Raw genomic sequence first — 27404 nt, 5'->3', positions numbered from 1 at the left:
CGGAGCCGCTGCCGTGGGGGGGCCGGTAGAGGCGGCAGCGCGGAGCTGAGGGGTTCCTCTGGCAAGGGCTGAGGTGGGGAGGTGCCGTGCGGTGCCCTGCCCTGCCCTTGTGGCTTTTCATTCAGCCGTGTGTTACGGGCTGTAGCTGGCAGCCTTTTCGTCCCAACCTGGGTATTGTACCGCCCAGAGAAGGGGCTGGGGTATCTGTTTATTAGGAGGGAGTTTGGTGAGTATTAATAGAACGTTTCACATGATTCAGATGCTGTTCACTTGCCGCTGAAACCTCCTAAAAGCTTCAGTTGGAAACCGGATTAAGTATTAAGGCCGGAGACCATCTGCGAGCTCAGCCAGTAAATCCCTGCAACACGGTGGGTGCTTGGGACGGCGTTTCAAGGCTGTAAGTACATTGTCAAGTTACTGAGGGCTGAAAATGCAACAGTACTACTGGTGTTCGAAAGTATGTTATATTGTTTTGGTGGGATTAGTAACATTCTGTAAAATGAAGAGCTTAGATAGTACAAGAGCTTAGATGGTAAGAAAGTATGTGGTAATGATCTGGTTAAAATGACAGGCTAGAAAGGGTAGGTTTCAGTGACATACAGATGTCAAAGTGGGCTGTGAAGAATAGGAAATGAGTTGTTTATTCTTTGAATAAAGAAGGTCACACACAGATGCCTTTTAAGCTTTTGTGAGTTGTCGCCTTTTGTGAGCATCTAGATAGGTTCGTTATCTGCGTGTTGTCTCATGTAGGCGTGCTGGCATTTGGCCAGTGTCAACCCACCACATTAGGTAAAACTAAGAAGAAAGGCTCGGGACATTGCATGGAGATGCCTCTGTTTCGATGAATAGTTACCTAATTAACCAGGTGTAGGGGTAATTGCCAGTCATAATGATCATATAACCAGGTTTAGGCCCATGGCATTACTTAAAACCATAAAGATTATGACTGCTGCTATGATATATCACATGGGATAACCAGGATTGATTGTATTTGTAATTCATGGTCCTGGCTACATAAAACTTGGTACGTACTTGACATTACTTAAGTGTATAACTGTTGTTTTTAGCAAGAAAGTTTTAAATTTTAATACCTTGAGGTAAAAGGCCACTGAACTAGTCCAACCTGGGCACTAGAAAGAAATAAGTGAAACTGCATATGTAATCTTGACTGGACTGTTGATATAAACAGGCATGGTGTTTGGATCAGTGCCTTCACCTCCCAGATAGTGGGTTAGTGTGTTCCAGTCAGGGCTGAGCAGAAGCTCCTCTGGTCAGAATAGTCACAGAAAATGTAGTGTGTCATGGGCGTGCCTGCTTGGCGTGCAGTGAGCCCAGACTTGTTCTGTGTTAGCTGCAGTTTTCCATGTATGTGCCTGCAGTAGTCACTGAAACCTTCACACTGCTTAAGATGACCCAGATAGTACTTGAAAAATTGTTTCCCTGTACATAGAATGCAGATTGTTTCCTGTCTGTAATACTGTCTCCTGCAAATATGGGGAGTAGAATAATATAGCATACACTTAATAAAAATTAGTTTTCCCTTATTTTCTAATTATGTAGTTTTAATATTTGTCTAGATTGTTCTTATTCCTCCATTAACTTTTTTTGATAATGTGATTATTTTTCAGCCTCTGTTTTCAATTCGTGTGATATAATACTGCTCTCTTTAATTTATAATAAATTTTCATGCCAGAAGAACACAGTCAAACTATAATGGCAGTTGATGAACTTCTAGCCATAATACAAAGATGCGTAAGTAGTTTTCTTTCCTTAGAAGTAACAAGTGTCAGTAGTGTGAGTTTCTTTTCATAAATTAGAATTAAAGCCAAAATGACCTCAAAAAACAATTCAGCTGTTAGTAGAACTCTTCATGGGGCAGCTAAGTTGAGCCTCCATGTTTCAATGACTTCTCTGTGGTGCTTATCCCAAGATGCTTGATTATTTCTGCTTCTTGGAGAAGAAAGTGTTCTTGTACGTAGGAACAAAAGCTGGCAGTTGTAGAAAACGTATCTTCCAAACAGAAGCCTGTAGTCTAGACTTAGTGCTATTGAAATACTGCCTTGTCTTCTGTAGTAACTTGGTAGCTTTTTTAATATGTGAAAAATGTATAAAAGTAACAATGATATTATATGTAATTTTGAAATGAAAGCATGGATTTTCTTATTTCTTAATTGACTTTGATAAGTATGAAGTTAAACATTCATATTTTCTTTCTAGCAAATTCTGGAAGAAGCTGATTTCAAAGGAGAAGATTTTAATCTGTTTCAGGTAGCAGGTCAGAAATGTTTGGAAGATGGATATGCAGCTCAATTATTAGAAGTAATTCAAAATGAGAAAAACAAGGTGAGTTTAGGTTTGCACTACATATTAGTGTTTATTAACATCATTAAATATAAAACTGCTTATTAAGAGGGGAAAGCTGAGGGGTGCTTAGTTGCTCTTGGGGGTCAGCCTACCATAAATGGATATAATAATATTGGCCAACTGTAGGAGCCAACTAGGCTGATGCTAATTTGAAATACTAATGTCTGTGGGCATTAGGGATGCTGGGACAATATACCAAATTGAGCAGAGATAAATAGGAAATTCAGAAAGAAAGGGAAGGGTAGAATATTTTAGCAATGGGGTTCACAATCTGGTAGGTGGGGTTCACAATCTGGTTTTGAATTTTGTGAGTTTGGAGTAACAACTGAAAGTCTAAATCCCGTCATGAATAATTTTTTCAAGTGTTCTTTCAGCACAACTCCTCTGCTCAGTCCCATTTTAAATGTATTGTCACGGATGTTTAGAAGTATATATTGACACATCAATAATTAGAAGAAAACTATGCAAAACATGCAGCTGTGTTTATAGGTACGGGGAGAGAATACAGTGTATGTCAAATTATGGTAGCAGTTGCTAAATATTCAGTGACAGTGACAGTAAGGGTTACAACCAGGACATTGATCTGTTGTTGCTTTTGGTCTTTATATATACAATCTTTCTGGGTTTAGAAGACATCCAGTTTTGGTTTATTCTCTGAATATCTGGTTTTTAGGTTATCATCAAGAATATGGGTTGGAATCTCATTTCTCCTCTTGTTAGATGTATTTTTATGTACAAACAAGAAGATGATAAGCGAGAACACTGCCTGAGGATATTAGATCAGTTGGCACAGGTATGGTTTTGGACTACATGATCATGATACAACACTGTTAGGGAAGTTCTGCATAAAAAGGGGTACTAGATCATGAATCCATGAAGCTAGTACACCAAAGGCCAGTTACACAAACATGTTTATACTATTTGATTCTGACAATATTTGCATAACGAATCTACATCACTTCTTGGGTAAGCTGCACTTAGTTTAACATTCCCTCACCTCAATTTAAAGGTACAGAGAATTCTGAATTCATGTTGTGTGTTCAGTGGGTAGGGCTCTTTGTTTGGAAGTGGTAGGCTCAGCCTCCAAGGTGTGTTTTTCACATGAAAATGAGCTAAGTTGGTCTAAAGGACACAATTTCACCTGAGTTAGCTAGCTTGAGTAAAACTTACAGTATAAGTAAGTTTTTGCTTACTTATACTGAATGTGTATTGTAGTATCCAATTCAAGGTCTATGTGTTCATGTTCTCTCTTTAGTTGTTTCAAAACCATTCTGCAAGACCTTGCCATTTTCCACTTATCTCTGTCTGAATAGTATTATTGTTCTTTTTTCTGTGATCCACTCGGAAAAGTCTTTCCCTTAAATCATTCACCCTTCCTCAACATAAGAATCATTACCTCATGATTCTGATGGAGTAGGAGCAGAAAAATGTTTTAACCTGTAAAAACTCATTCTCTTTCATTTATGCACTTCAAAACCAACCTGCAAGCTTTGTAGCTTGAGTTAAATTCACACTCAAATTCTACTTCTCTCTTTGCTCCTAAGGATCACTTTGCAGAGGTACTGTGAGGTTTTTACAGCCCATTAAAATCAGGTTTAATGTCAATTTTTACTGTTACATGTTTTCAGGTCATATGAAAGTGTACACACAGCTCTATGCTATGCTCTAAAGTAGTTGTTAATTGTAGGCATGTACTTACTGTTTCATATTTGTTTTCTTAAATCTTATCTTGGATGTACAGATCTTCTGTTTTGACACTCAGGAACTTCTGTATTGCATGTGATTTATTTTTTTGATTATGACCATGATTATTTAAAAATATGCATTGCTCCTCTTTTATAGCTCTGCAATCCAAAGGAACTTTTTTTGGGTTTACTTGAGCAGATTGAGCAGACCTCTGGAGAGCAAGTGTGTCAAACTGTCATGTTACTGCTTCAGCCTTTGCAGACAGGTGGGATTCAGTTTATCATGTGATTTCTGAATTAAATTATTCTCTCATTTATTTATCAGTTTATTTTAGCCTTTGCTGGAATGGTTTCAGAATAAATCCGTCCTGACAAGCATTCCAGTCTATTATATTCTGCCAAATAACACAAGGCATAAATTGCATGCTTATATTGGCCTGTTAGAAAAACATTTTCGATGGAACTAATAGCAGCAGTTGAAAAAGCAATATTCATCTATTTTTCATCATTTACAAGAATGTGGTCCTATGACAGTTTTATTTAGAGGTGTAAAGAATTCCTACTGTCGTTGCAGAAATAGGAAATCACATGGATTTGTGAAATTTTTCATTATTTGATTTTTAAAACATGCAATTCTATGTTTTTATAGTATAAAAATGACATTTTGATTGAAACATGTTGAAATACTTTACTGGTGAGGGGGGAGTGTTATTCTGGTTTACATATGAAAATTCAAAATGTTGGGTGTGGCCACTCTCTTAAGTGGGTAACAAGCAGTAGTTTCTGCTTTGTTATATGAGATGAAATTAAGTATTGTATATCAAGTTGAAGTCTGATTGTAGCAGTCTCCAGGATATGTTATTGTATTATGTTAAAATTTAACAAGATAAATACGTGGTTTTTTGGATAGCCAAACTGCAATTAGTCTGCACTGAGTCCAGTTAAAGTGGAGAGCCTCTGGTGCTGCTTCCTCAGTCTGGGAGAGTGTCTGTTATTTTTGCCATGGAGTAAAAACCAGAGTCAGTTCTCAGCAGAAAAAAACTGGGCTATTGTCTCTGGTTTTGCCAAGCACAAAAGGAGTCAAGTAATAAATGCATTTCTGGGTCAGATATGTATCATTCCACTTAGCCCACTTCTAGAAAACAGATTTTTTTTTTTTTTTTTTTTTTTTTTTTTTTTTTAGTCCATATCCTGGTGCTGTGGAGAAAGGAAGAACATTGAAATGCAGGACAGATTTAATATTTGTTATTTGCAAATATTTGTTATTTGCAAATACATGTTAACTACAGTATATTAAACTAGGTGAAGATGTTTAGTCTTGATGGATTTGCTCATGTGATTTCAGGTCTCAGTCTCTCTCCTTCCCTGAAAACAAAATGTTTCCTTACCTAGTCACATTGTTTTTCTTCATGTTTTCCTCTACTAAGTAAATAATAATGTCTCAAAATGTTCTCTCTGCTTTTCCCCTTTTTTATTTTCTTTCCTCCAGTGCTTTTGAAACTTCAGAACAAGAAGGCCTATTCAGTGGGTTTGTCATTGGCCATGATTATGAATCAGCTCACTCCCTTACCTGTACCTTATACAAAACAACAAATCCAAGAAGATAGACTTGGTCTCTGTCAGTGTTGCAATGCAGTGGTGGACTTTGCGAAACCTTTTGTGAATGAAGTTGTTAAAAATATGGAAAAGTCATCAGAATACAATGACATGGAGCTGAAAGAAGAATTAATAAAATTGTGAGCATTTTATGTCTGTGCTATGTATTCCTGTAACTTAACAAAGTGAATAGTAGGCATTTATTATATAGGTAGCAAATAAATAATCTTTTAGTGTTTTATAATGCTGCCAACATGTATCTAACTAATGTGATATTTCGACAAAGAACCCCTAAATAGTTCTTATATATTTATGTTTTCTGTTTAGTAGAGGGAAATGGTAAAGAACTATTAGTTGCTGCATTGTGAAGCTGAGTTGGTATTCCTCTGTTCATCATATTTCCAACAGTGAAAATAATCATAGTCTGGAGGTGAAGTCTAAGAAATGCTTCTACAGGAGATGTTGGGGTTTTATTTTTTTTATTCTCCTTGGAATACCTTGAATAGCAGTAGCTGATATGAATATAGGCATTATTCTTGGTCATCAGTGACACTATTGTAGTCTGTGTTTATGACTGTATTGGTGATTTATTCCACCCCTTTCTTTTTCAGCTGTATGAAAAGCCTGAAATACCCATTATTGACAGCTCAGCTTGAACAACTTGAGGGCATTGAAGAACATCCTTTTCGACATTTTGCAGCTGAAATTATAGTGAGTGCAGTGGAAATGAATTACAGTGTGTGCAGAACCAGTGGTCTAGTTCACAATTGCCTCTAACTTGTTCTAGTGCTCATTTTGGTTTCTGTATTGGTTAGTGGGGTGACTTAATGAGCTATGTAAGATATATCCTATTGGGCACAGTCTGAAACCATGTTTTTAATGCTAATTATGAATTACCTTTTCTTCTCTTTGTCAATACTCTGTTTATGGCTTTAAGTAGTGAGAGCTGAAGCTAAGGTCAGTAAGTCATACTTAGACTGTATGACATCTTGCATAATCCTAATTTTCCAAAATGTGCCATCCTGGATGGCACAACCCTGGGTTTGGACAACTCCAGAAGAGTGAGCTGACCTTGATCTCCCCATTTCTCTGTAATATGTACAAGAGGAGTTACACTATGTCCTCAGCCACATGAAGGTTGTGGGGGGGTAACCACTGTAGTATTTCTGATGTACAAATGTCAGGTGTTCCCTGTGTTGTGTATAATGGGAAAGAAAGGCCATACAAAGCAAATCTAACTTGAAATCAGGGCTTGCCTTTAGCAGCTAAATGTTGTGTTCCATATTGATTAGTGAGAAAAAAACCAAAATACTGAGTATTCTGTGATCTGAAAAACACAGAGATTTGGTAACATAATGTTTTCATGAATCTATTGTTACTCACTGGGGATAAGGAAGATGAACTAGGAGTTTATAGATGGTTGTCATTCTCTCTTTTGCTAACTTTTGTGTGCTTGACTTTGCTAACTTAGTAACATTTTTCTAACACTAGTTATTTTTCCTCCAGGATTTTTTGTGTGTTTGTGCATATATCATAAATACCACCTATGTATATTAATTTATATATTACAAACATAACATTTATATTAATTTATATGCATGCTGTACAAGAGAATGTACGTAAATACAGTTAGAGCTTTAAAACTGAATTGGCATACAGTTATTTTAGAGGCAACTATAGGAAATCTGTTTTTATTTTTTAGGACATTTTGTGGAATATAGGAGAATTGATACCATTAGTGTTTGTACATCATAAAGGCAAAAGTCCACACTGGGAGAATCAGGAGTTTGCAGACATAGAGCGAAAGAATTCTGCTGATTCTTTGGCGTGTCTGTCATATCTGATGTTTGTTCAGCATTTTGGTGTTGAATGCTTTCCAGTGGTTTTTAGGTAAGAACCATTCTTTCTTGCTTATTGTAAGTCTGTACTTCGAAGATTCTTTCTGAGTGGAAGAGAACTTTATTTGTGAATAGTTATGAATGAAAACTGTATTTCAGTAGTATTAATTTTATGTCAGTATTTATGCATTTATATTTTATGTAACTTATGTTATATAAAGAACATACTCCTGCAGGTTAGTCTAGTGTAGTTTAATTTCAGATGAGCTATCCTTTAAAAGAAACTACTGTGATTAGTCACATGCTGAAAATTAATGTGTATTAATTGTTCATTTACAGATCTATAGATAGTTTCCCTATAAGAGTTCTTAACAGTGATTTGACTTAAATTTTTTTTATCTATTTAAAAATCAATAATTTTAGAATGAGATTTTAAATTTTTAAAATAATACTAATCCTGTCAAATATATTAATTATGTGCAAATGTATATGGCTTATACAGTTTAATGTAGCTGGATTCTTCTCTTCTAGTCCTTCATACCTTCTGCTGTGCAATATGACACATATTGAAGTGCTGCTGAAAAGGTAGGGTTTGTGGAATTTGCAGGTCTAGATAGTGAGTGTGATCTCTTACAGTAATTCAAAAAACAAATTTGAAATGTAGAGAAATTCAGAGGAGGTTTATAAACTTGAGCATGAAAATGGCAAGTTTCACTACAAGATGGCTTATCTTATTAGGAAGCAGAAGTTGTCAAAACACTTATGTATTGTTTTCATCTTGTATTGTGATAACATTTTTAGAAACTTTATTCTGAAAATGTAAAATTAGTAGTTTAAACACATGCAGAATAATTACAGTGTATACTTATTTGCCCTTCTATAACAATTATTACCAAAGGCAACTATTGTGAAAATACTTATTTGAATGCATTCTGACATGATATGCAAAATGATTGAAGGTCAGGCTTTCTAAAGGAAACCAAACTTTACTAATACGTTGTGATTATTTCACCTTCCATAAGCAGCAGTGTTACCAAACAGCCTCTAGCACTGCTATGGAAGGCAGGTTTCCTATTCTGACTGCTTACCATTTCATTTTCTTTGGTACTCAATGTCTCAGTACCTGTGGGAGATGGCACTGCTTTTGAGCACGTCTAAATACTGATGGGAAAAAAGTAATTTTTGACTGTGAAGAGATGAGTCTAATGTTCAATTTCTCATCAGCAAGTTTATTCTAAAAATCTTTGGGAAGAGTAATAAAGATTCTATATTTAAAAATGGAATGAAAATTGTTGAGGGACAAGTTCTTGTTGACCTCTGTTCTACTATTTCTTCTGAAATATCAACTGTCTTTTTAATTCACAACTTAAATCTGATTTTTTTCTAGAAAAGAAGAATCTGTATTATCTAAAGGACTAGTAAGTTGTTTTTTAAAATTAAATTTTCGATGTTAGAATTTTTATTTTTTCAGTGTACGGAATGGTAAGATTTTTGTTTCTCCTTCTTAGAGAGGTATAACTGATAGTTCAGATAATAGTTCCAGAAATATTTTGAGGCTAATTAAGTATTCTTCAGTCTTACAAATAACTGTATCTATTGAACTTTACAGTCCTGCATAAATGTTTAAATTACTGTTAAATAAGCTATCACTTATAAATGTAGCTGCTTGGAATTTGCAATATCCGAATGAGTATTTATGAGTGAAGGCTGTTTTTTAGCTATGAAATGTTAAGCTGATAGATTCATGTCCTGTATATGTGCATACTGTTGACATCTTCCTTTTCTTTTCCACACCTGCAGGATCTGTTTGAGAGCTGTTTATTGAGAATGGAAGATAACAGCCTTCTCCATCACTATCTAGAACTCAGAGACTTTATTAATGTACCTCAGGTAATAAGAAACAGGGTACAGGAGTCTTCAAAATTTGATTAGAAATAATACCTAGCTGTCTTCTAGGTGTTTGAGAAGAGGGTATCTTACTGGACCTTTATACAGCTGTGCTGTTAAATTGAAACCTTCAGTGTCTTGCTATACAGAAGTGTCTTTTCTACCTGCTGCAGCATGAAGTTTCAGTGACAATTAAAATACACCCAGTGTATGTGCAGGTCACTGAAGCAGGTGGGCACAGATCTTAGTTGAAAGGTGGTGCTTGCTTGTTTTTGTCTCCTCCTTGCCAATCTTCTGCTTGGCTACATTCTTACCTGGAAGCAGCAGCACAAGAATATAGTGTTCTTGCAGATCAGCCCTGGGATTTGCACCACTGAAGCAAGCATGAATTTCTCTGATGAGAATCTTCTATTCCCTGGACATTCCCAAGTGTGCTGTGGGTTTTTTTTGTTTGGTTTGTTTTTTTAAAGTCTTGAGTAGATTTTAGTCAGTGTGATGTAATGTAATAATCTGTATGTAATTATAAATTGCATTTCCTTTCTCTGACTGCAGGATTTGGTGAAGATTATGACCCTGTGTCCCATGGAGCATATGGTATGTCAAGTGGCCTACAGAATCAGTTGGATTCTGAATGCTGAATTAATTTTTTTTAGAATTGATCTGATAAACATATCTGTTTTCTTTAGAGAAAGAAGAGTTTAAATATTTTGCAGTTGTTAATAGACAAGTTTGATACAGAGGGAAAATACACATTATTCAGGTATGCATCCAAGTTACTGTAGATTGTGTAATATCAGCCCTAGTGCAGCTTAATTGCATCCATACATTGATCTCTGACAGAATTTCCATCTGATAAGCCACATTAATTTTACTATGTTAATGTTTTGATAAATAATGACTTTCAATTGCCTCATATAAAATTAGCTGTCTTATGTAAGTCAGTGTTTAAAGGTTACACAGTCATACTGTTCTTCTATGGTAAAACTCCCACTTAGTGAATGGTATCTAACTTTTGAGCTAACTCTATGGGCAGCTTTAAAGAGATTATATCTTTGTTTTGTTTGTTTGAAGGTGTTTACTGAAGACAAGCAACCATGCTGGTGTGGAAGGATACATTATTAAAAATATAAAAGATCAGATTCACTTAGCATTAACGGTGAGGCTGTTACCAATACAAACCAAAATTCTCAAACTCTATCAGTATGATATTGAGAAAATGTCTACAACTTAAACTTTGAGTGATACACTAAAAAAATCCACTTTGAAAAGATACATAAGATTAGAAAATTTTATTAAAAACATTAGTTTGGCCTTTTCTGTCTCTGCATATTTAGGTTATTATTTTACAGTTGTATTTTTAATTGCACTATCTTATTGCATTTTTCTAAGAAGTTATTACATTTTCTGTGCTTGAAAATACATTTCTTTCCTAAAGTGGAACTGCTCAGTATATTGTTTTATCCCCACAGTTCCTCATTTTTAAAATATAATTCAAATATTACAGTTCAGATAGAATTATTAATTTTTTCTTTGCTTTTATGATGACAGTCAGCATTTTATTACGAGTGCTTTGCAAATGATAAATCTATCAGGAAGGGCTGGGCAGGATCAAAGCCATTTTAATCTCATATTTTATGATAATTATACCAGAAAGTTGGGAAAATTAATTAAAACTAAATGATTCACTTTTTACTATGCAGCTTCAGATTTCTCTTACTACATTTCTTCCATTTCTTTCCTGGCTGTCAAAAAGACAAAAAATTTTAAAATATGAAGAGGCTGGTTTGTGTACTTCACTCACAGGTCAATATTAGAAAACATTTCTTACAGTGTTTGATATTTTTTTTTAACTTTTCTGTTTTATGCAAGTTATTGTTACAGTATTTAAGACCTAAATTTTGCACTCAGCTGAAATTTTTGTATTTTTTTTTAGAAGGAGTATGACAACATTTGGTTTACAGGACATCATCTGATCTCCCTTCTAGATTTAGTACTTTCACTTCCAGAAGGTGCTGAGACTGATCTTCTGCAAAATTCGGACAGGTGGGTTATAATCACAGTTAAAAGCTTTTCTTCTTCCTTCATTATTAAAAAAGACTTTTAAACTACCTTATTACAACGATGTATGCTGTCATGTAATTAATGAGGTGACAATATCAACGTATTTTAAGATTTTGGAACTAGAAATGGAAATGGTCACTCATTTTAACCAGCTCTGCATAGAAGAATGTCACAATGCCATTACATTATTTTTTAACAATAAAAAAAGATGCTCTCCTTCATTCCCCAGGGATGTAAGACTTCAGATGTGAAATGACATAACTAATGGGTAAAGCATTATTTCCTCAGGAATGTATGGTTTGTCAGCTATCTGCAGAAGCAGTTGAAGGAATAAAAGCAATGTGGTGTGGGTCTAATGTGATACAGGGGAATAATAATTAGATGCAGCCTGCGGTGCAAGGCATCTTTGAGGCAGTTTCATAGATTGCTACTGGGAATCCAGTATCTCATGAGTAGGATTACAGATCTACCTGAATTGTAAATAATTGCTGTTTTAATTTAATAATAATTTAAAAATAAAAAAATAACTGAAATGTGTCTGAAAAATATCTTGTGTATATAGGGTAGGTCTTTCTATATGATAAGTAATATGGTGATGCTTGGGCTTGTAAATCAGTGGGGAGGTAATGTCCAGATGGACACATACCTGCTTAAAAAAAGCCCAGAAGTACGATGGTTAGTACTTGGTATCTGGAAAAAACAGTAAATAATCTCTGCTCAAAAGTATGTTAAAACAAAAAGCAAAAAAAAATTATTTTAAAAAGTACACTCAAAGTAAAAATTCAGCACCGTAATAAAGAAAATTGTCATACTGGTTTCAAATCAACTTTGGATCACCAGTGATACCTATTAGAAATTCTGTGATAAGGTTCTGTCTCTTGAGGGGACTCTTTGCCTCACAATCACCAGCCTTCTGCAATCTGATGAGAGTTTCAGTTTTGCTTGCAAAGTGTGAACTGTTGTATGGACATCACTACACACTGGTGCTCTAGGTGGAGCTGTACTGCTCAACAGACGGGTGGTGGCTTTTTGTATGGATACTCCATACTAGCATGTCTGGCTAATGGAAATTAAAATTCTGATCCTGTTAATAAGTATCTGTATGTTTTTAATTCACAGGATTATGGCATCACTGAATCTGCTGAGATACTTAGTCATTAAGGATTGTGAAAGTGACAATCAAGTACGTACTATTTGATTTGAAAATGATTGATTAGCTGAGAGGTGGATTCACATGTACACTGTTATCCTTGATTCAAAAAACATGGGTTTTGCATTTTTCTTTGCAATGGTTCCCCAGAAGTGATGCTTTTATTAAGACATTAGGAAATATGTGATATGTTCCTTTGTGTTGATGAAATTGTTTGCATATATACTGTTCCTACAAACAAACTAATCCTTTTACTCTGCCTGTTGAACTGTGATCTATCTCCATAACAATTAGAATATGTCACCACAAAATGACATACCCAACAAGTATTCCCACATGAAAAAATCGTTATTTTTGCTTATTTATTTGCTGGTACCCCTCAAACCACCAACTGGATATCTTTATGGCAATAATAATATAATAATATAATTTTCTGGTTTCTAAAATACAGAAAAAAAAATCTGATCTACTTTTAGACTAATTTGAGATCTAGGAATAAATTTTATAAGTGCCCAATAATGTTACTAATCTAATTAGAATTACAGTAAAATAACTAGTACTGATTGCTGAAACCATCATGAAAATGAAAAGCAAAAATAGCTTTCAGTGGGTGCATTTCTAATTTACTCTTTATGTAATTAGTTAATAGCGGTAGACTGTATCTGTTTGTCATGTTTAAGGGGTGACTGCTATTTAACTACTCATAATGGTCTCCTCAGTTACATATAAATACATAGCTTTGTAAGAAAAGTAAGAATTCCTCTTTTATTATTAATAAAAAACTACACGTAGTAGCTCTCAGCTGTTGTAGTGCTGCCTAGTACCTGACAAAAAGAATGTCCATATAGTTTGAGGAAAAAATAGCATCACATCTTCTGAAGATTCTCCCTTAAATTTAGCCTCTGTCAGTTCTTCTTGACTTCTTCCCTGTCTCTCTTCATACAGTGCAAGTGAGGCAGAAAGAAAATGCCTCCTTCCATGTCAGTTCAGATATTTTGATTGCTGTGTAGCAAGCATTTTCATTAATCAAGTTTAAAAATAAATATTTTTCTAGAAAGTTCATTTTTTTAAGCCATGTTCTGGTGGAAGTAATTACTGTTCTTATTTGAACTGTTAACTGTGTCATCTAGTATTAAAATTTGGTGAAATTTTCCACAATCCACAGTGGATTCACTGTATTTAAAATTGAAAATTCTTATTTTTATTGTCCTTATTCTGCCCTTTGAGGATACTGCCTGGAGAAAGGAGTTGTATAAATGGCTCCTATATCCAAAGACACAAAGGCTGCTTTGTATTTGTTTCTTTCTACAGCAGTTTGTAGCAAACCCAAGCTTATTTTCGTCTCTGTAAGCCTGAACAGCCTTGGTTTTGAGCATCTTTTCCTTGCACCTCCTGCTTCCTGAATGCCATTATTGTAAACTCCTTCTTTCTGCCCATGTCAAACTGGGGAGAATTTTGTTGTCACTATGGCTACTGTGCTGAAGGAAGGGAGAGTAGCATATCCAGTAACATTCCTACAGTGCTTTTAAAATGCAATCTAGACAATTGGGAAGCATGCTATTTATCACAACTTTCATTTGGCATTGCAATACAGTGTTATTCAGGAATGTTAATTTAAATATTTGTTCTCTTTTCCTGCTGAATTATCTGAGAGGAGCCTACAACTGCCATTAACTTGCTGTAGAGATGCTAGCCTGAGAAAGGGCCTTGAACCTTCCCTCCAACACATCAAGATTCTTTTAGCTTTGCTTACAAGAACAAGCTGAAAATGTGCATTTCCATTGCTGTAGTTACCAGCTACACACTATGTCCTCCCTCCCTCTTCATCCTTTTTTTTTTTTGACTGCTTCATTGGCCAAACAACAAATAATGTAGGCAAGAAGAAGAGGAGCTGAAGTATCCATTACAATGCTGTTCATTCTTAAATGCATGACTCTGAATTATTTTTTTCTCTTTTCCTCCCACCACAGAAGTGGATATTGTAAAGACTAGTCAAGAAATTGTGCTCAAAAGCTTAGTATTGCAATGCTTCATTGAAACTGCTTTGTAACCTTCTCTGTTCTGTTTGACTAGACTGGTGTATGGACCACGCTTGGCAAGATAGAGCAGAATTTCTTAAAACCGCTGCGTGTAGGACTCAATATGTCAAAAGCACATTATGAAGCAGAAATTAAAAATAAGAAAGAAAACAGAAAAGGTCAGTTTTCGTTGGTTTTTTGTTCTTAGATTTGTTCATATGTAGAAACTTTTGTAATCCTTTGGAAATGAGGAATTGGTGAATGCTGCATAGATCAGGTTTTATTTAACTGTTGCCACTATTCCAAATTTCAAATAATAATTCAGTAGTTGCTATATTAAAAATTTTCATAATTGCTCAGAAAAATATGAACTTATCTGTCAACACATTTGTAAATCTTATTGAAAACTGATAGTCACATGAAGACCTTCAGAACTTGTTCTGCATTTATACTTTTGATTTTAATATTTCAGAGGAGAAACTAAGTTTCTCTGAATACATAACCCTTAGTTTTCATACCAGGTGTGGGAGGGTTAACAAAAGAAAAAAATAAGTCACAGTGCTCTCTAAAGCCTGAAGCATTACATTCATTTTTTAAAATACATTATATTTTTTTAATCTGACACACAGAATCAGATTCTGCTCTGGGTTAAGCAGACACATTGCACGGGGCACAAGAGCTGTAGCTGCTTTAGGCAATCTCTCTGTGTGTCAGATCCTCTGTTCCTTGTGGTCTCCAGTATAATTAAGATAGCCCAAGGAATTTGTGTCTGCTACTAAAAATGTCAATACAGCTTTTTGCTCCTAGTCTTATCCTCTTCTGTTGCAAACTATGTACTTATGAGGCAAAGAAGGGGGCTTTTTTCTCAAGACAACCTGTGGATATCTCTCTAAAGGGAATCCTTCAAAATTAATCAGGAAGCTTTTTCTTAAATCCCTCTTACAGTTCTCTAGCCTTTGACAAAGTATTAAGAAATTTGAGTTTGGGAAAGAACATCTAACTTGTAACAGTAAATGGTTTAGCTTTCTTCCCTTGTGTTTAATCTTTGTAAGCATTACATTGAATTTCAAATATGTGGTCTGAATGTAAAATGTTTTCCCCCTTATTTTTCAGACCTGTCCTTGTAGTTTAGCCTGCTGCAAGTAATCTCTCTGAAACAGAGAAGCCTGCAGCCTTTTCTTAATAAAATAAGTATTTAATGTCTGGATTCATTAAGCTAAAGAACCTCCTCCCATCTCCTTGGATGTGGAAATACTAAAAACGTATCAAAACTGGGCCAGATAGCATGTGAGCTCTATAAAATTAGTTCCAGTTGCAGATCTTGCCTATTTAGTAATGTAGGCATTTGTGTTATATAAAGATATCATCCAACTCTGTCTTCCTCTTAAGGTTCAGCACCCTCTGTCATGTGTTTTGTCAATCCCTAGATTTCTGTTCTTAACAATTACTGTCATGAAATGCTGATATTTTAAATATTCTTTTAATTCTAAGGGTCATGTTGGTTTCTTCATGTTTTTTTTCTACAGAGGCACAAAGTTCTAACGCAGTTTGCTCTCTAACTGTTAGTGGGGAAAAGATGCCTGCCATGACTACTGGAATGCAGCTTCAAGTGAGTTTGCACTTCCCTTCAGTCACTCAGAAGTACTGACATTTTTTTTTCCCAATGTTGAGACAGAAGTAAATGTAAAATGGGTAAAAAAAAATCTAATAAAAAAACCACTCATCTTTCCTTGTCATTTCAGGTTTTACACTCAGCTCTCTTCACATTTGACTTAATAGAAAGTGTTCTAGCTCGGGTAGAAGAACTCATTGAAGTGAAAACAAAAGCTGTAATGGATGAAAATAGTTAAGGCAGCTGAAGTGTGTGAATTAACATACTCCTGACAAGATCATTTGGACTATGAGACTTCAGCTGCAAAGGAGGCTACGGCCCTTTAAAGAAGAGCAATTTAGAGTGGCCTCCAGAAGATCTGCAAATGCTGCACTTCATAAGTCTTGTTGCTATTCTTTTTTATTTACTTTTGCTCTTGTTGCATGTGATTTGCAGACATACTCTGTTTACTCCTCTTCAGAATTTGATGCTTTTTCTTAAGCTTAGAAACTAAAAAAAAAAAACGAGGTGTGGTCTTCTCTGTGGCAAGGAGGTATGGTTAGGCATTTATTTTTTTTAATTTTCAGAATTTTTTGGGTAATAGCTGCTGACTGGTTTTGTGAATTACAAAGATTTTTATCAAGTGATTGAAGAACCATTAATTAAAAAGCCCCGTTTAAGCAAAAGATATTTTATTAGCACATTTTAATGTTGACAAACAAGCTTCTCTATTTGCAGACAGGATTGTAAGGTACAGATAGATAACACTACAGAATATCCTATCTATAGATAGTAAAAACATTGTGGCAAAGGAAACCAGGTTTGAAGAAAAACACATCAACTTTGAGCCAAGTAAGATGTTAGAACTTAGTAACGTAACAGATAACACTTATGTTTAAAAAACAGAAGTGTAAGGTTGCATACATACAGCTGCTGTTTTTAGGGATACCTGGATTTTTGAATTGTTCTGATCATCCTTATCTTTAATCGTACAGCTTTCCTTAAGATATAGTAAATTTTTTGGGAAATTATTAATAAACAGATGAGCCTCTACGGTCAGAACCAAGTTAAAAATAAGGATGACTTTCCTATAGTACAGCTAAACCACTTTCTTCCCCTTCCTAGAAAGCACATTTGGTATCAAGTATGCTATTTTTCACTGTATAGCTATTTAATACAAATTTTCATGCCAAATGCATATGTTGTATGTAGTCTTTTGAAATGTAACTATATTTTTAAGAACATTCTATATTTTGTTTAAAATGTAGGACTCTATTTATGAATAAAAAACCAAATATTAAGTTAATTACAGTGCCATTGGTACTCCTGAAGCATCTTCCAAACTGGACTTTTTTCTATTATTTGGGCTTTTGTCATGTCTATTTTGCAACGAGTATCATCTGCTTGTGGCTTGGAAGTTACCTTAGAGAAAAGAAAAATAACATGACTAGAACAGTGACTTTCAGGTAATAGAATATTCAACATTTAATTTTTCCAATAGTAGAAGTGCAAAATTATTTAGCAGTGAAGTTTGAATTGTGTGTTCTCAGGTAGGTGTTCAGGAATGCTGTACACAGAGGTGATAGTATTTCAACAGGAGTTAACAGTAAGTGAAGACATCCTAACTTAACAATGGTAAATAGCAGCCAAACAAGCTCTTAGATATCTAATTTCTTTTCTCAGATGCTATTAAGAGCTATTAAGTTACCTTTAACAGTAGTTTAAAGACTCAGCTAATGCATCAGAGCATCAGTCCTACCTTAGTGTATTAATGGAGTGTGGTCAGTATAACCTCAAAAGTTCCATTAAGAAAAAACAAGTAGTTTTCTTGAGTAATACACTAATGTTTTTAAGTGTATGCAACTGGACTTACCTTAGCCATAGTTAGCATTAATTTAACAGTTTCAGCAGGATTATGAACTGGTATTACACGTAAATTGCTGCCCAGGAATCTGCACGTCAAAATAAATAAGGTTACTTCTAGGATATGTATTTAATTTGTTATGCCATAAAACTCAAACAGCATTCCCTCATGAACTAAACAGCTTTTTAGTGTGCAGTTTTACTTACAGGGAAGGCTGCTTTTATTCTGAAAGGCAAGTGCAGCATTCATGCTGTTTGTAAAGCCATCTGTCCCATTTCTGTATCACTTATTTAGGTGGGATTTGGAAGGGCTCATTTCTTTATCTAGGTCTCTTCAACAATCAGTCAGCACTTCTTAAGCATGTGTACATTCAGAGAGAGCTAAACCCTCTTCTGTGATATTGCTGAAGATTCTTCTCAGTGGCAGCAAAAAATACTTGGGTTGTTTTTATAGCTGTGGAAGAACTCAGCAAAGTATCTAAAAACACTGCTAAAAATACTTCAGAATTTGAACAAAATCTTTGTAGTGCACTATAAATAAAACAATTAATATGCATTCATTCTTGAGAAGAGGATCTAAAGATTTAAAATAGTAGCATGAGTTGTTGTTCAGTGAAATTGTGGAGGAGAGACATCAAAGCTTAGGCAAGCACAGAGCCTCTCCCTAAGAACTGCACTTTAAGTGTGTTGTAACAATGACGTTACCTTTGCTGCTTTCTGTCATAGAGCTAAAACAGGAGAAGGACTTCACAACAAAGAATGAGGAATTTTAAATAACCAAAATGAATTTAAATAAGGCAGATGAAGTGCCCAGCTGCTCAGTTGCATAGTCCCCTGTGACCTCCCCTTGTGCCTGCCACCTGTTCTTCCCTGCAATCTGTCTGATGACTTGGAGTCATTCACATTAAGACCTCCTGCTGGTAAGGTAGCTCATCTGAACTTGTCTGCCCTTGCTTCTAATTAGCAAAAATAAATGTTACAGGAACTGTCCTTCTCTAAGCATAGGTACTCAGGTCCCTGGTGAGTTCTGCTAAAATGTGATCTAGGAACAAGGGTTGGATTTACATTTTGAGATTAGGGAAATAAATTGATGCAATTTTGCTCATACTAGAATGGGCTAAACAAAGCATGAATTAACTAAGTGCAACAAAGAAACAATTATATGTATTTACCTAGATCCATGAAAATCTATAAACAGTTTTGCTTCCAATAACAGCAGGTCTAAATTTAGTGTTGTATGGACAGAATACTGATCATTTGAACACGTCTGGCCCTTCCTCCAAGGTATTTAAAACTTAGCATACAGATGTACTAAGGTTATTTTTGGAATGCTCATTTAAGCTGTGATGATAAACACTACTTTTCTCCTACTTCCTCCATGCTATACACAGTTCTACATAAAGTGTTCATGTTGTTAACAAGAATCCTGTAATTTTCTTGTTAATAAAAAATAACACTTCCCCAACTGCAGCAAAACCGTAGATAAGCAGAAAGAAGCAGTAACAGAAGACAACCTGACAATACTAAGGGGCTTTGTTTTTTAACAAATCCAGCAGGTGGCTTGTAGTTTCAAAGAACATGGCACAAGTTTCAACCCCACCAGGACAAGCTCAGTCAGTGATTTACAAACAGTAGCAGAACTTCAAGCTGCCAGGTAGGAAAAAAAGCACATGCATTTAAATATATAAATATATTTATATATATAATTGTCCCTTGTCAACATCAATTTGATATTGCTTGCAATGAAAAAAAAATTAATAAAATTACTGCCTGCCAAATGTAATACAGTTCTAAACCATCACATTTTAGTGATTAGCATGTGCACAAAACACATTGTTCATAACCACAAAGTAGATTGAGAATTAGCATTGCCATCACCTGAATACTGGTCTTGCTGAATGGTGGCTGAACTTTTAAAACCTCTCATGAAAATTTACAACGTTTTCACAAACAGGTAATAGATTTCTTACATTTCATCTCATACACTCTTTATTCATCAGCATTTGGCAGTATGCCCAGGATTTAATGGAACTGGTCCTGGTTACTTAAGGAGGTAGAGATCAAAGACTTCATTACAATAGCTGCTTTTTTGAGGCCAAGAGTAACAATCAACTGCACTTAAGGCTACTGTACGTACAAGAAAATAGTTCTGACTACAAGCATGGACATGGAGCATAGTCTGATCACTGCTGTCAGCTGGTATGTACTAAAATACTCAAATTTTCAAACTTCATTAGAAGTCAGAGATAAAAGTTTTAAACCAATTTTAATATAGTTTTATACTTTTGGTGTAAAATAACATTGATTATTTAATTGTTCTAGCACAGTGTAACAGACGGTCTTCCAAGTAAACATTTTAAAAGCTGGTAAAAAATCTGTACTTTACAATAAAGCTTTTTCTCATGACATAAACTTACCTGCTCTGGAAAATGACCATGAAAATATGATTATAGAGCGAAGAAAATTGTCTAATTTTTCAATTTGAGAGAAAAATTTAAAAATAATTGTATTACATAGCCCTAAACTGTTTGAAAGGAATCTTATTTGCTATGTTTTGAGGAACATCCTCTTTTGTTACCTGTGATATGTCAGATTGATTCAGTTGGTATTCTTTTTATTTGCTATTAATAAATACTTTAAATAATTTTTTACAGTCCATTAGTAAAATAAAATTTGTGTATTTTTGATATAATTCACAAAGGGTAAGATTGGAAAGAACCATAGTGTGTCAACTCCAACCTCCCTGTTTAAGCAGGGTCATCCCAGAGCACACTGCACAGGATTGCATCCAGATGGTTCTGGAATATCTCCAGTGAGAGAGACTCCACACCCTCTGGGCAATCTGTTGCAGTGCTGTCACCCTCAGAGTAAAGAACTTCTTCCTCGTGTTCAGGTGGAACTTCCTGTGCATCAGTTTCTGTCCGTTGTCTCTTGTCCTGTTTATTCCTAAAATAATATTTCCAAATCCAAGACTGCTATTTCATTTGTTCCTAGCAATATGAAGTTCAGTTTGATGTTGAAATCATACCTTCTCTGAATCCTGAACATGACACTCCATTCTTCTGGTCCATGAAGAGCAGCTGACAAAACCAAAAAGCTGTTCCGATGGATATTTATGAACTTCTGAATTCTTTTGGAAAACTCTTCTTCCCCTGTCCTAAGAAAGTCTTGAGTGTCTGACAGCATAAATGCAATGCCTGTTGAGGAAACTGCTGTCAGTGTACAGGTCATGGCAGTAAGAGGATTAAGTTCTCACCACAAACCGGGAAGCACAATTCTTAAAGCAACCATTAGTTTGAAACACAATGAATGAATGAATGAATTTCCACATCTCTGACAGGGAGATTTGGCCAATGATGACTAATAGCTTTAAGATAAAACTACAAATATCTCAGGTTATTTTTCTACCATAACATCAAAAAACCACCAGCTATTCCATCTTCTCAAAGTAGACACATCTGAATGCCTTTGAGAGCACATGCTTCAGGAACAAGTAACTGCTATAATGGAATGAATTTGGGGCAAATGCAAAGGCTGACTGAAAAGCTCAGGAAGGCCTGTTTCTAAATTAAAGAAACAGTTGTAAAATTTTAAAGGTTAGCTAAACTGTCTACCATGAAAAATGAATTTACAGCTCTGTCAGCTTAAGTTGTTCTGAAAGGGAAAGTAAAGAAGGTTGAGTTTAGGAGGGTTAACACCTGAGCATACAAAAGTCTATCTCAATCTATCTCAAACTATCACATGTGCTAGTCCTTAAAGTTCAGGAAAATGGAAGTATCTCATCTACATGTCTAGAACATCATCTGTTCTAAAAAGGGAAAACAACTATTTCATATTTACAGTTGAAGTGATTTCCTAATCAAATCCACTCAAGCCTTTCCTTGCCTCCTCTGCTACCACCAGCTGTGCAAATTCAACTTGGAAGTTGAAAGCCAAAGGTGTTGGTTCACTCTTACATTTACAGCCATGTATACTAAAGATCTTGATGGCAGCTTACATGTTAGTGGCATTTAGCATGTTTGCTCAGTTATAACACAAATTTACTGAGCAGTTCAGCTGATGATCACCAAATCTCATGTAGATGTTCTATATGTCCAAAAAAAAAAAAAAAATACAATGAAAGTGTTTAAAGTGTTTAATCCCCAACATTATCTATTTCATCCTCTGATTTACATATAATCATAGCACAGCTCCTTCCACTACTGCACGACATCCCAACAAGGTAGATTTTATTCAGTTTAGTGTAGCCCACAATTCAATGACTGGCCTGACTCTGTACTTCTTTGAATTTTATGATTTAAAAGCATAAACTTTAAAGTACTGTACCAGAAAGAGGAAAAATCACAGATCCAGTTTCCACTGATTCTGAATATCGAACTCGGTGTTGCTGCCTCTGCAGAACTGTAGAAATGTCATGATCCTAAATAAATTTTAAAAGGTTATTTTGAAAAGTTTTCAGCCAACAAGTTTGAAATATTCTTAAAGCATCTGCTGCACCACTGTAGATAGACCTTTGGCACTGTTGTTCAAAAAAGTATTTTTCATTCCACTTAAAATTAAAGAAAGTACTAAAATGTTAAACCTGATCAATTTTATAGTATTTGATTGGAAGTTACAAACACTGAATAACAGTTATGTATGTGTATGTTCAGTTTGCCTTAGGAAACTCTTGCATAATGCATAAAGAAGGTCAAACATTTTACATTCTGTTTTGGTAAGATGTGCTAAAAGAGGATTTGCAGAAGTGAGGATCATATAGTGTGTTTCTATGACTGGTTAATTAGGCTGCATTATTTTCACAGATGTCAGCATCTCAGCTGGAAAATCATTCAGAAATTCTGTATGGGACATGATTTTCTTTAAAGCTTTTTGACAGAATGCAATCCACACAGGAAAACTAGAACATTGCACTATGCAGCATAATCATCTACAGAATGGAATGTGTTTGGATGTATTTTTTAGCCTGCAAAAAGCACTTCTGCAGTATGTTCCACAGAAGCTGCACAAACACACATATATTAAAGGTTAAATCACTGAGACTTTTTAGCTAATAACATGTTCTTTAACCTACCCATTCAAAACACAGCTAGCCTGCTTACATAGGGAAGTGCCATGATTTAGTGGAAGAGTAAATCTGGATTGCAAGTGAACCTTGAAGGAGACATTAACCAGAAATGTCACGCTTTCAATTGGTCTGGAAAGGCTACACTCAGTGGCAACTGCTTGTAAGGTTTAGCTACATTTTGCAAAAAAAAAAATCTCAGCTTCAAAGCCACTACTGAATTATTTAATGTACAAATGTAAATAACATCTATTTGAAAATAATAGCTCATAACCAAAACTGGTACAGAAAAGCTGTATGTACAGAGTTTGTGATAATTGGGAGTGGGGCTGCAGTAGAGCCTCATCCCTAATGGACTACAGCTGTGAGAAGCAGGTGAGCAGCACTGACAGCAATGAGCCAGGGAGTGCCCAGGGGCACTGAGCAACCACCAAAGGGAACAGAGGGCACACAGGGGCAGTGCATGAACATGAGGCTATAAAAGGTTGGGACAAAGAACAAGAAGGGCTGAGCTTGTAGCCTTCTGAAGTGATGTAACTCCGTGTGGGTAGACAGCTGAAGCCTTCTGATGTGGTAAGGTGTTACTCTGTTTGGGTGAATGCTTAAAGGTTTCTGGAATGGTATGGTGATACTCTGTGTATTGTGGCTGTCTCAACTGTGGCATGTGCTGTGACAAAAAGCCATCTTGGATTTGTATTTGGTTACCTCCATTGCTTTGCTTATGAGGAGGCCTTATTAAGAGCAGTAGTTTTGAGTAGAGCTGGGGGTAGGAGTGAGTTATACTGGTATAGCTGATGAAATTCACTGCCATCCATTACCTCCCACCATATTATGGCACAAACATGCACAGTTTACAGGCTGTAAATTCTAAAATGAGCAGGCAAGTTAATATAGGCTTTAAACTGAGGCAATTCAGGAATTACTTCAACATGGTTCACCTATTTACACAGTGGAGATGGGGTGATAACCTTGTCAGCCAAGCTAGCATAAGACATCCTTGCTTGTGAATCAAAGCTCTCTTGCCTCTAAATTCTCGCCAGCTGGCATGAAATTGGCCTCAGCTGCAGAAGCTAATTACCTGCTCCTTGACATACCCTTTCACTTTACTTGGGAACTGAGTCAAGGCTTCTGATGTTAACAGATAAAAATATATATTAATAACTGTAAGACTGAGTATTTTAAACTGAATTATGTACTTACAGAGTAATTGTCTACCCCCATGTTGATACTGTATAGGAAAAATCAAAGTATTTAGGGAGAAATTAAGAAAATTCAGCCCCATTTCTGATGGAATTAATTTTAGAGCGAACTGAAAGAGGCATCAGTGCAGTACAAAAATGATGAGTCAGGAGAATATCCTAAAGCAGTGTAACATAGCAGGTGGCAAGAATACCAAATAGATATGGAAGTAGCTAGGAGAAAATACAGTTGGACACAAAAATAACCAGTATTCTAATAGAAGGAGCTTCAGACTAATATCAGATTTATCCTGAAAAGGCTGTATTAATTGACATCGAATAAAATATTTCCATATACAGAATATAGGAAATTCTTTCAGCCGTTCCTAGTGAGTCAGATGCTGGCCTTGACAAGGGGTATCCTACCTGCAGAGCTGTGCTCATAATGACCGTCGTTTTCCACCTTGTCTGCTCCTGCCCACAACTTTCTGTCATTTTTTTTTTCAGTGGTTTAATAGCTCTGCAGTGAGGTGTCACTTCTGAAAGGACTGGGAAAAGAGAGACGACAAATACTCCCACCAGTTAACGAGGTGAGATGTTTGAAGCTGATTAAAAACCAGCGGAGCGCCGGTAGGAGCGAGGGGAGGCCTGGAGGTTCCCCTCAGCCTTTGTGCCAGCTGCTGCCGACGCCAGCCTCAGCCGGGCCCTTCCCGCCCTGAACGCCGTCCTGGTGCGGCAGCGCGGGAGCCGGGCGGCAGCGCGGGAGCCGGGCGGCAGCGCGGGAGCCGGGCGGCAGCGCGGGAGCCGGGCGGCAAAGCCGGAGCCGGGCGGCGAGCACGGAGCGGGGCCCGGCCCCCGCCCTCAGCCCTCAGCAGGAGCCGCGCGGCGCCGGAACCCGCAGCTCGACGGAATGATCGTAATGGGCAAGTTCTGCAGCTGCTTGTGGGCAAGAACAGGCCGCGTTATTGTCTATATGTGAAAAATGCATATTTTATGATTGGCTTTACGCAATAGTTACAATGAATATTATATGTGTAATGTTGGAAAGTTATGCTGTATTAATTCTCTCAAGTAGTGTGTTGAATGTATTTTTAGGTTATAACACAATGTTAAAATAGAAACTATACTATGTAAGATTCTTTTTAACTATCTCAAGAAATAATCAAGGAATTCTTCGCACAAGGATAACAATTACAGAAACCCCTAAATTTTCCAGAGGAGAGGAATTTATGGCTTTCCTTATCAACAGAAATGAACTTCTTCAAGCCTGACTGAGACTCAAAGGCGCCTGGGAATTAACAGAAACTTTTTGGCAAGTACCAGACGAAGTTCTTGTTTTAAATAAAATATATGCATAATCATGAAGTGTTTTGTATATGCAACAGGCTGTTGCTTTTAAGGTGATTCCTTTGTTCACAAGGCATGCTAGTCGTGGCTTAAGTGCCCGAGAGCATCCGGACGTCCATAACTCTTTGCTTTTTATTGTCTTGTAATTGTCCTAACTCTAAATTTTTATTACTCTAATTGTATTACTATTTTTATAACCATTTTGTTATTATTAAACTTTAAAAATTTTAAAAACCAAGTGATTGGCGTTTTTCACATATAGACACAGAAGTTTCACAGGACAAGAATGCAAATGCAAGAGACAGCAGTACGTTCAGTGAAAAAGAAATCCTGGGTGTGTTCTTTTTTAATCATGTTAAGAGGAAATAACACTTCCACATGGTCAAGAGGAGCTGGGACGTTGAACCATTAAAAGCACTGGTACCCAGCTCCGCTCTTTAGCCAGGCACGAGTCTAGCTTCTCATACTATCTTCTGAAATGGGTATTTTTACCAATAATCAGATATTTTAGTAAAAGCTTTTTCTTTAAAATCACTTTTTAGGGCATTTTAAAATAGAAGAAATGAACCTCATTTATGTATTTTTTAAAATGTAATTACAAAGAAATACAAATACAGGATTTAGGTTCCTGATAAGTACCTTCTTTCCCTGATAGCCACTTACTGTGCATGAAGTTGGACACTCCCAGACTCAGAATCACTTGAGAAGCATCAAAGTACAATGATGGAATTGTCCCACAAAGTGTGGGACAATGAGAAAAACCCAAATCTTAACAGAAAATGCTTCCTATCAGTATTTTGACTCCAGTTGTTATACATTTACTTGTGTAAATTATGTGTCTGAATTACAGATGGCAAATATTTATACCAGAAACTATTTCTGCTTGTCACTTACATTTGACAGTAGCTGGTTTTTGAAATAAAAATATGACTTGTTCTGAGCAGAATGGACCCCACACTCTCTCCTGTGTGAGAGCTGCCCTGGCCTAATGCTTCTCTGTACAAGTGTGATGCAGTGGGACATGCTGAGCCCCTGGGACTCTGCACAAGGGACAATTCTGGTAGAGGTTTGTTCTGCAAGACCATTTGAGTATTTTATGACTTGGTGTATTTGTTTTGGTTTAGGGTAAATTTGGGAGGGAACTCTTAAAGAAGTTTTTTTAGAAGGTAGATTTAATAGGTTTGGTTTTTTTTTTAACTGGTTTGGGAAAAATATTAAAAGCATCATGCAGTTAACCTAGGACACTTGGCTTTCTCTTTTTTTGAGCCTGAATGTCAGAACACTAATTAAGTAGAGCTCAGACTCAAAGAAAATGGATTTTTCTGAACTGTGTGTCCTTCAGAGCATTCTTCTGCACAGTAGTTTCCTTTCCCAAAAGGGACTTCTGAGGAAAGCTATCTGATGACCTGAAGTACTTTTCCTACTTACTGTTATCTCTGCTGGGACAGTTTCTGATATTTGGCTAGTCATAGCTTTAAGTCTCAGAAGCATTTCTTTCCCACATAACTACACAGTGCATTTCACATACAGGTGAAGTTGCAGGAGGGAGAATGAACAGGGCTGAGTCTGGCAGCATATCAAACATTTCCTGGAAGCAGAGTACAGAACCCCACTTAGGCAAGAATAGAAAGATCTTGTGACTAGAACTCCCCTATGATGAAGATAATGGGATAAGCATTTGAATGAATAATTTATGACAAAGCAAAATCTATAATCAAATTAGTGCTTGTCTGTGCCCTCCTGGCCCATATCCTGTAAGTTCTA

General features: G+C 36.1%; 2 protein-coding genes across 3 annotated transcripts; one reads left to right on the top strand and one right to left on the bottom strand.

The window, feature by feature from the left end:
• The first annotated feature begins 5 nt into the window (after positions 1-5).
• GLMN (glomulin, FKBP associated protein) lies at positions 6-17496 on the top strand. 2 transcript variants are annotated; one of them, XM_053949907.1, is made up of 20 exons: positions 6-73; positions 260-397; positions 1629-1752; positions 2218-2343; positions 3038-3157; positions 4207-4315; positions 5539-5785; positions 6257-6356; positions 7348-7535; positions 8015-8068; positions 8871-8901; positions 9284-9373; positions 9923-9964; positions 10057-10130; positions 10442-10526; positions 11307-11413; positions 12551-12614; positions 14655-14778; positions 16126-16208; positions 16342-17496. In XM_053949907.1, exons 3-20 carry the CDS (start codon positions 1687-1689, stop codon positions 16447-16449), a joined length of 1818 nt encoding a protein of 605 aa, XP_053805882.1. In that variant the 5' UTR covers positions 6-73; positions 260-397; positions 1629-1686; the 3' UTR covers positions 16450-17496. The 2 variants fall into 2 exon arrangements, with proteins under 2 accessions (XP_053805882.1, XP_053805881.1); XM_053949906.1 differs by having other exon boundaries at positions 11304-11413.
• C9H1orf146 (chromosome 9 C1orf146 homolog) lies at positions 16866-25814 on the bottom strand. Its single transcript, XM_053949917.1, has 5 exons — positions 24720-25814; positions 22380-22473; positions 21082-21250; positions 18064-18142; positions 16866-17612 (listed from the first exon to the last, which is right to left on the bottom strand). Exons 1-5 carry the CDS (start codon positions 24786-24788, stop codon positions 17493-17495), a joined length of 531 nt encoding a protein of 176 aa, XP_053805892.1. The 5' UTR covers positions 24789-25814; the 3' UTR covers positions 16866-17492.
• Between the last annotated feature and the right edge of the window lie 1590 nt (positions 25815-27404).

This window comes from Vidua chalybeata, chromosome 9, assembly GCF_026979565.1.
Source record: "Vidua chalybeata isolate OUT-0048 chromosome 9, bVidCha1 merged haplotype, whole genome shotgun sequence".
Taxonomy (NCBI): Eukaryota; Metazoa; Chordata; class Aves; order Passeriformes; family Viduidae; genus Vidua; species Vidua chalybeata.
Note: the sequence above shows the minus strand (reverse complement) of the source record. Positions and strands in the feature narration are given on the sequence as shown.

Coding starts and splice junctions, on each gene's coding strand:
- GLMN (XM_053949906.1), top strand. CDS start 1,687: ATGCCAGAAGAACACAGTCAAACTATAATGGCAGTTGATGAACTTCTA. Junction 1,753..2,217: donor TAGCCATAATACAAAGATGC/GTAAGTAGTTTT, acceptor TTTTCTTTCTAG/CAAATTCTGGAAGAAGCTGA. Junction 12,615..14,654: donor ATTGTGAAAGTGACAATCAA/GTACGTACTATT, acceptor CTGTTTGACTAG/ACTGGTGTATGGACCACGCT.
- C9H1orf146 (XM_053949917.1), bottom strand. CDS start 24,788: ATGACAGAAAGTTGTGGGCAGGAGCAGACAAGGTGGAAAACGACGGTC. Junction 21,251..22,379: donor TGTGATTTTTCCTCTTTCTG/GTACAGTACTTT, acceptor TTTCCTCAACAG/GCATTGCATTTATGCTGTCA. Junction 18,143..21,081: donor ATGTTCAGGATTCAGAGAAG/GTATGATTTCAA, acceptor TTTGACGTGCAG/ATTCCTGGGCAGCAATTTAC.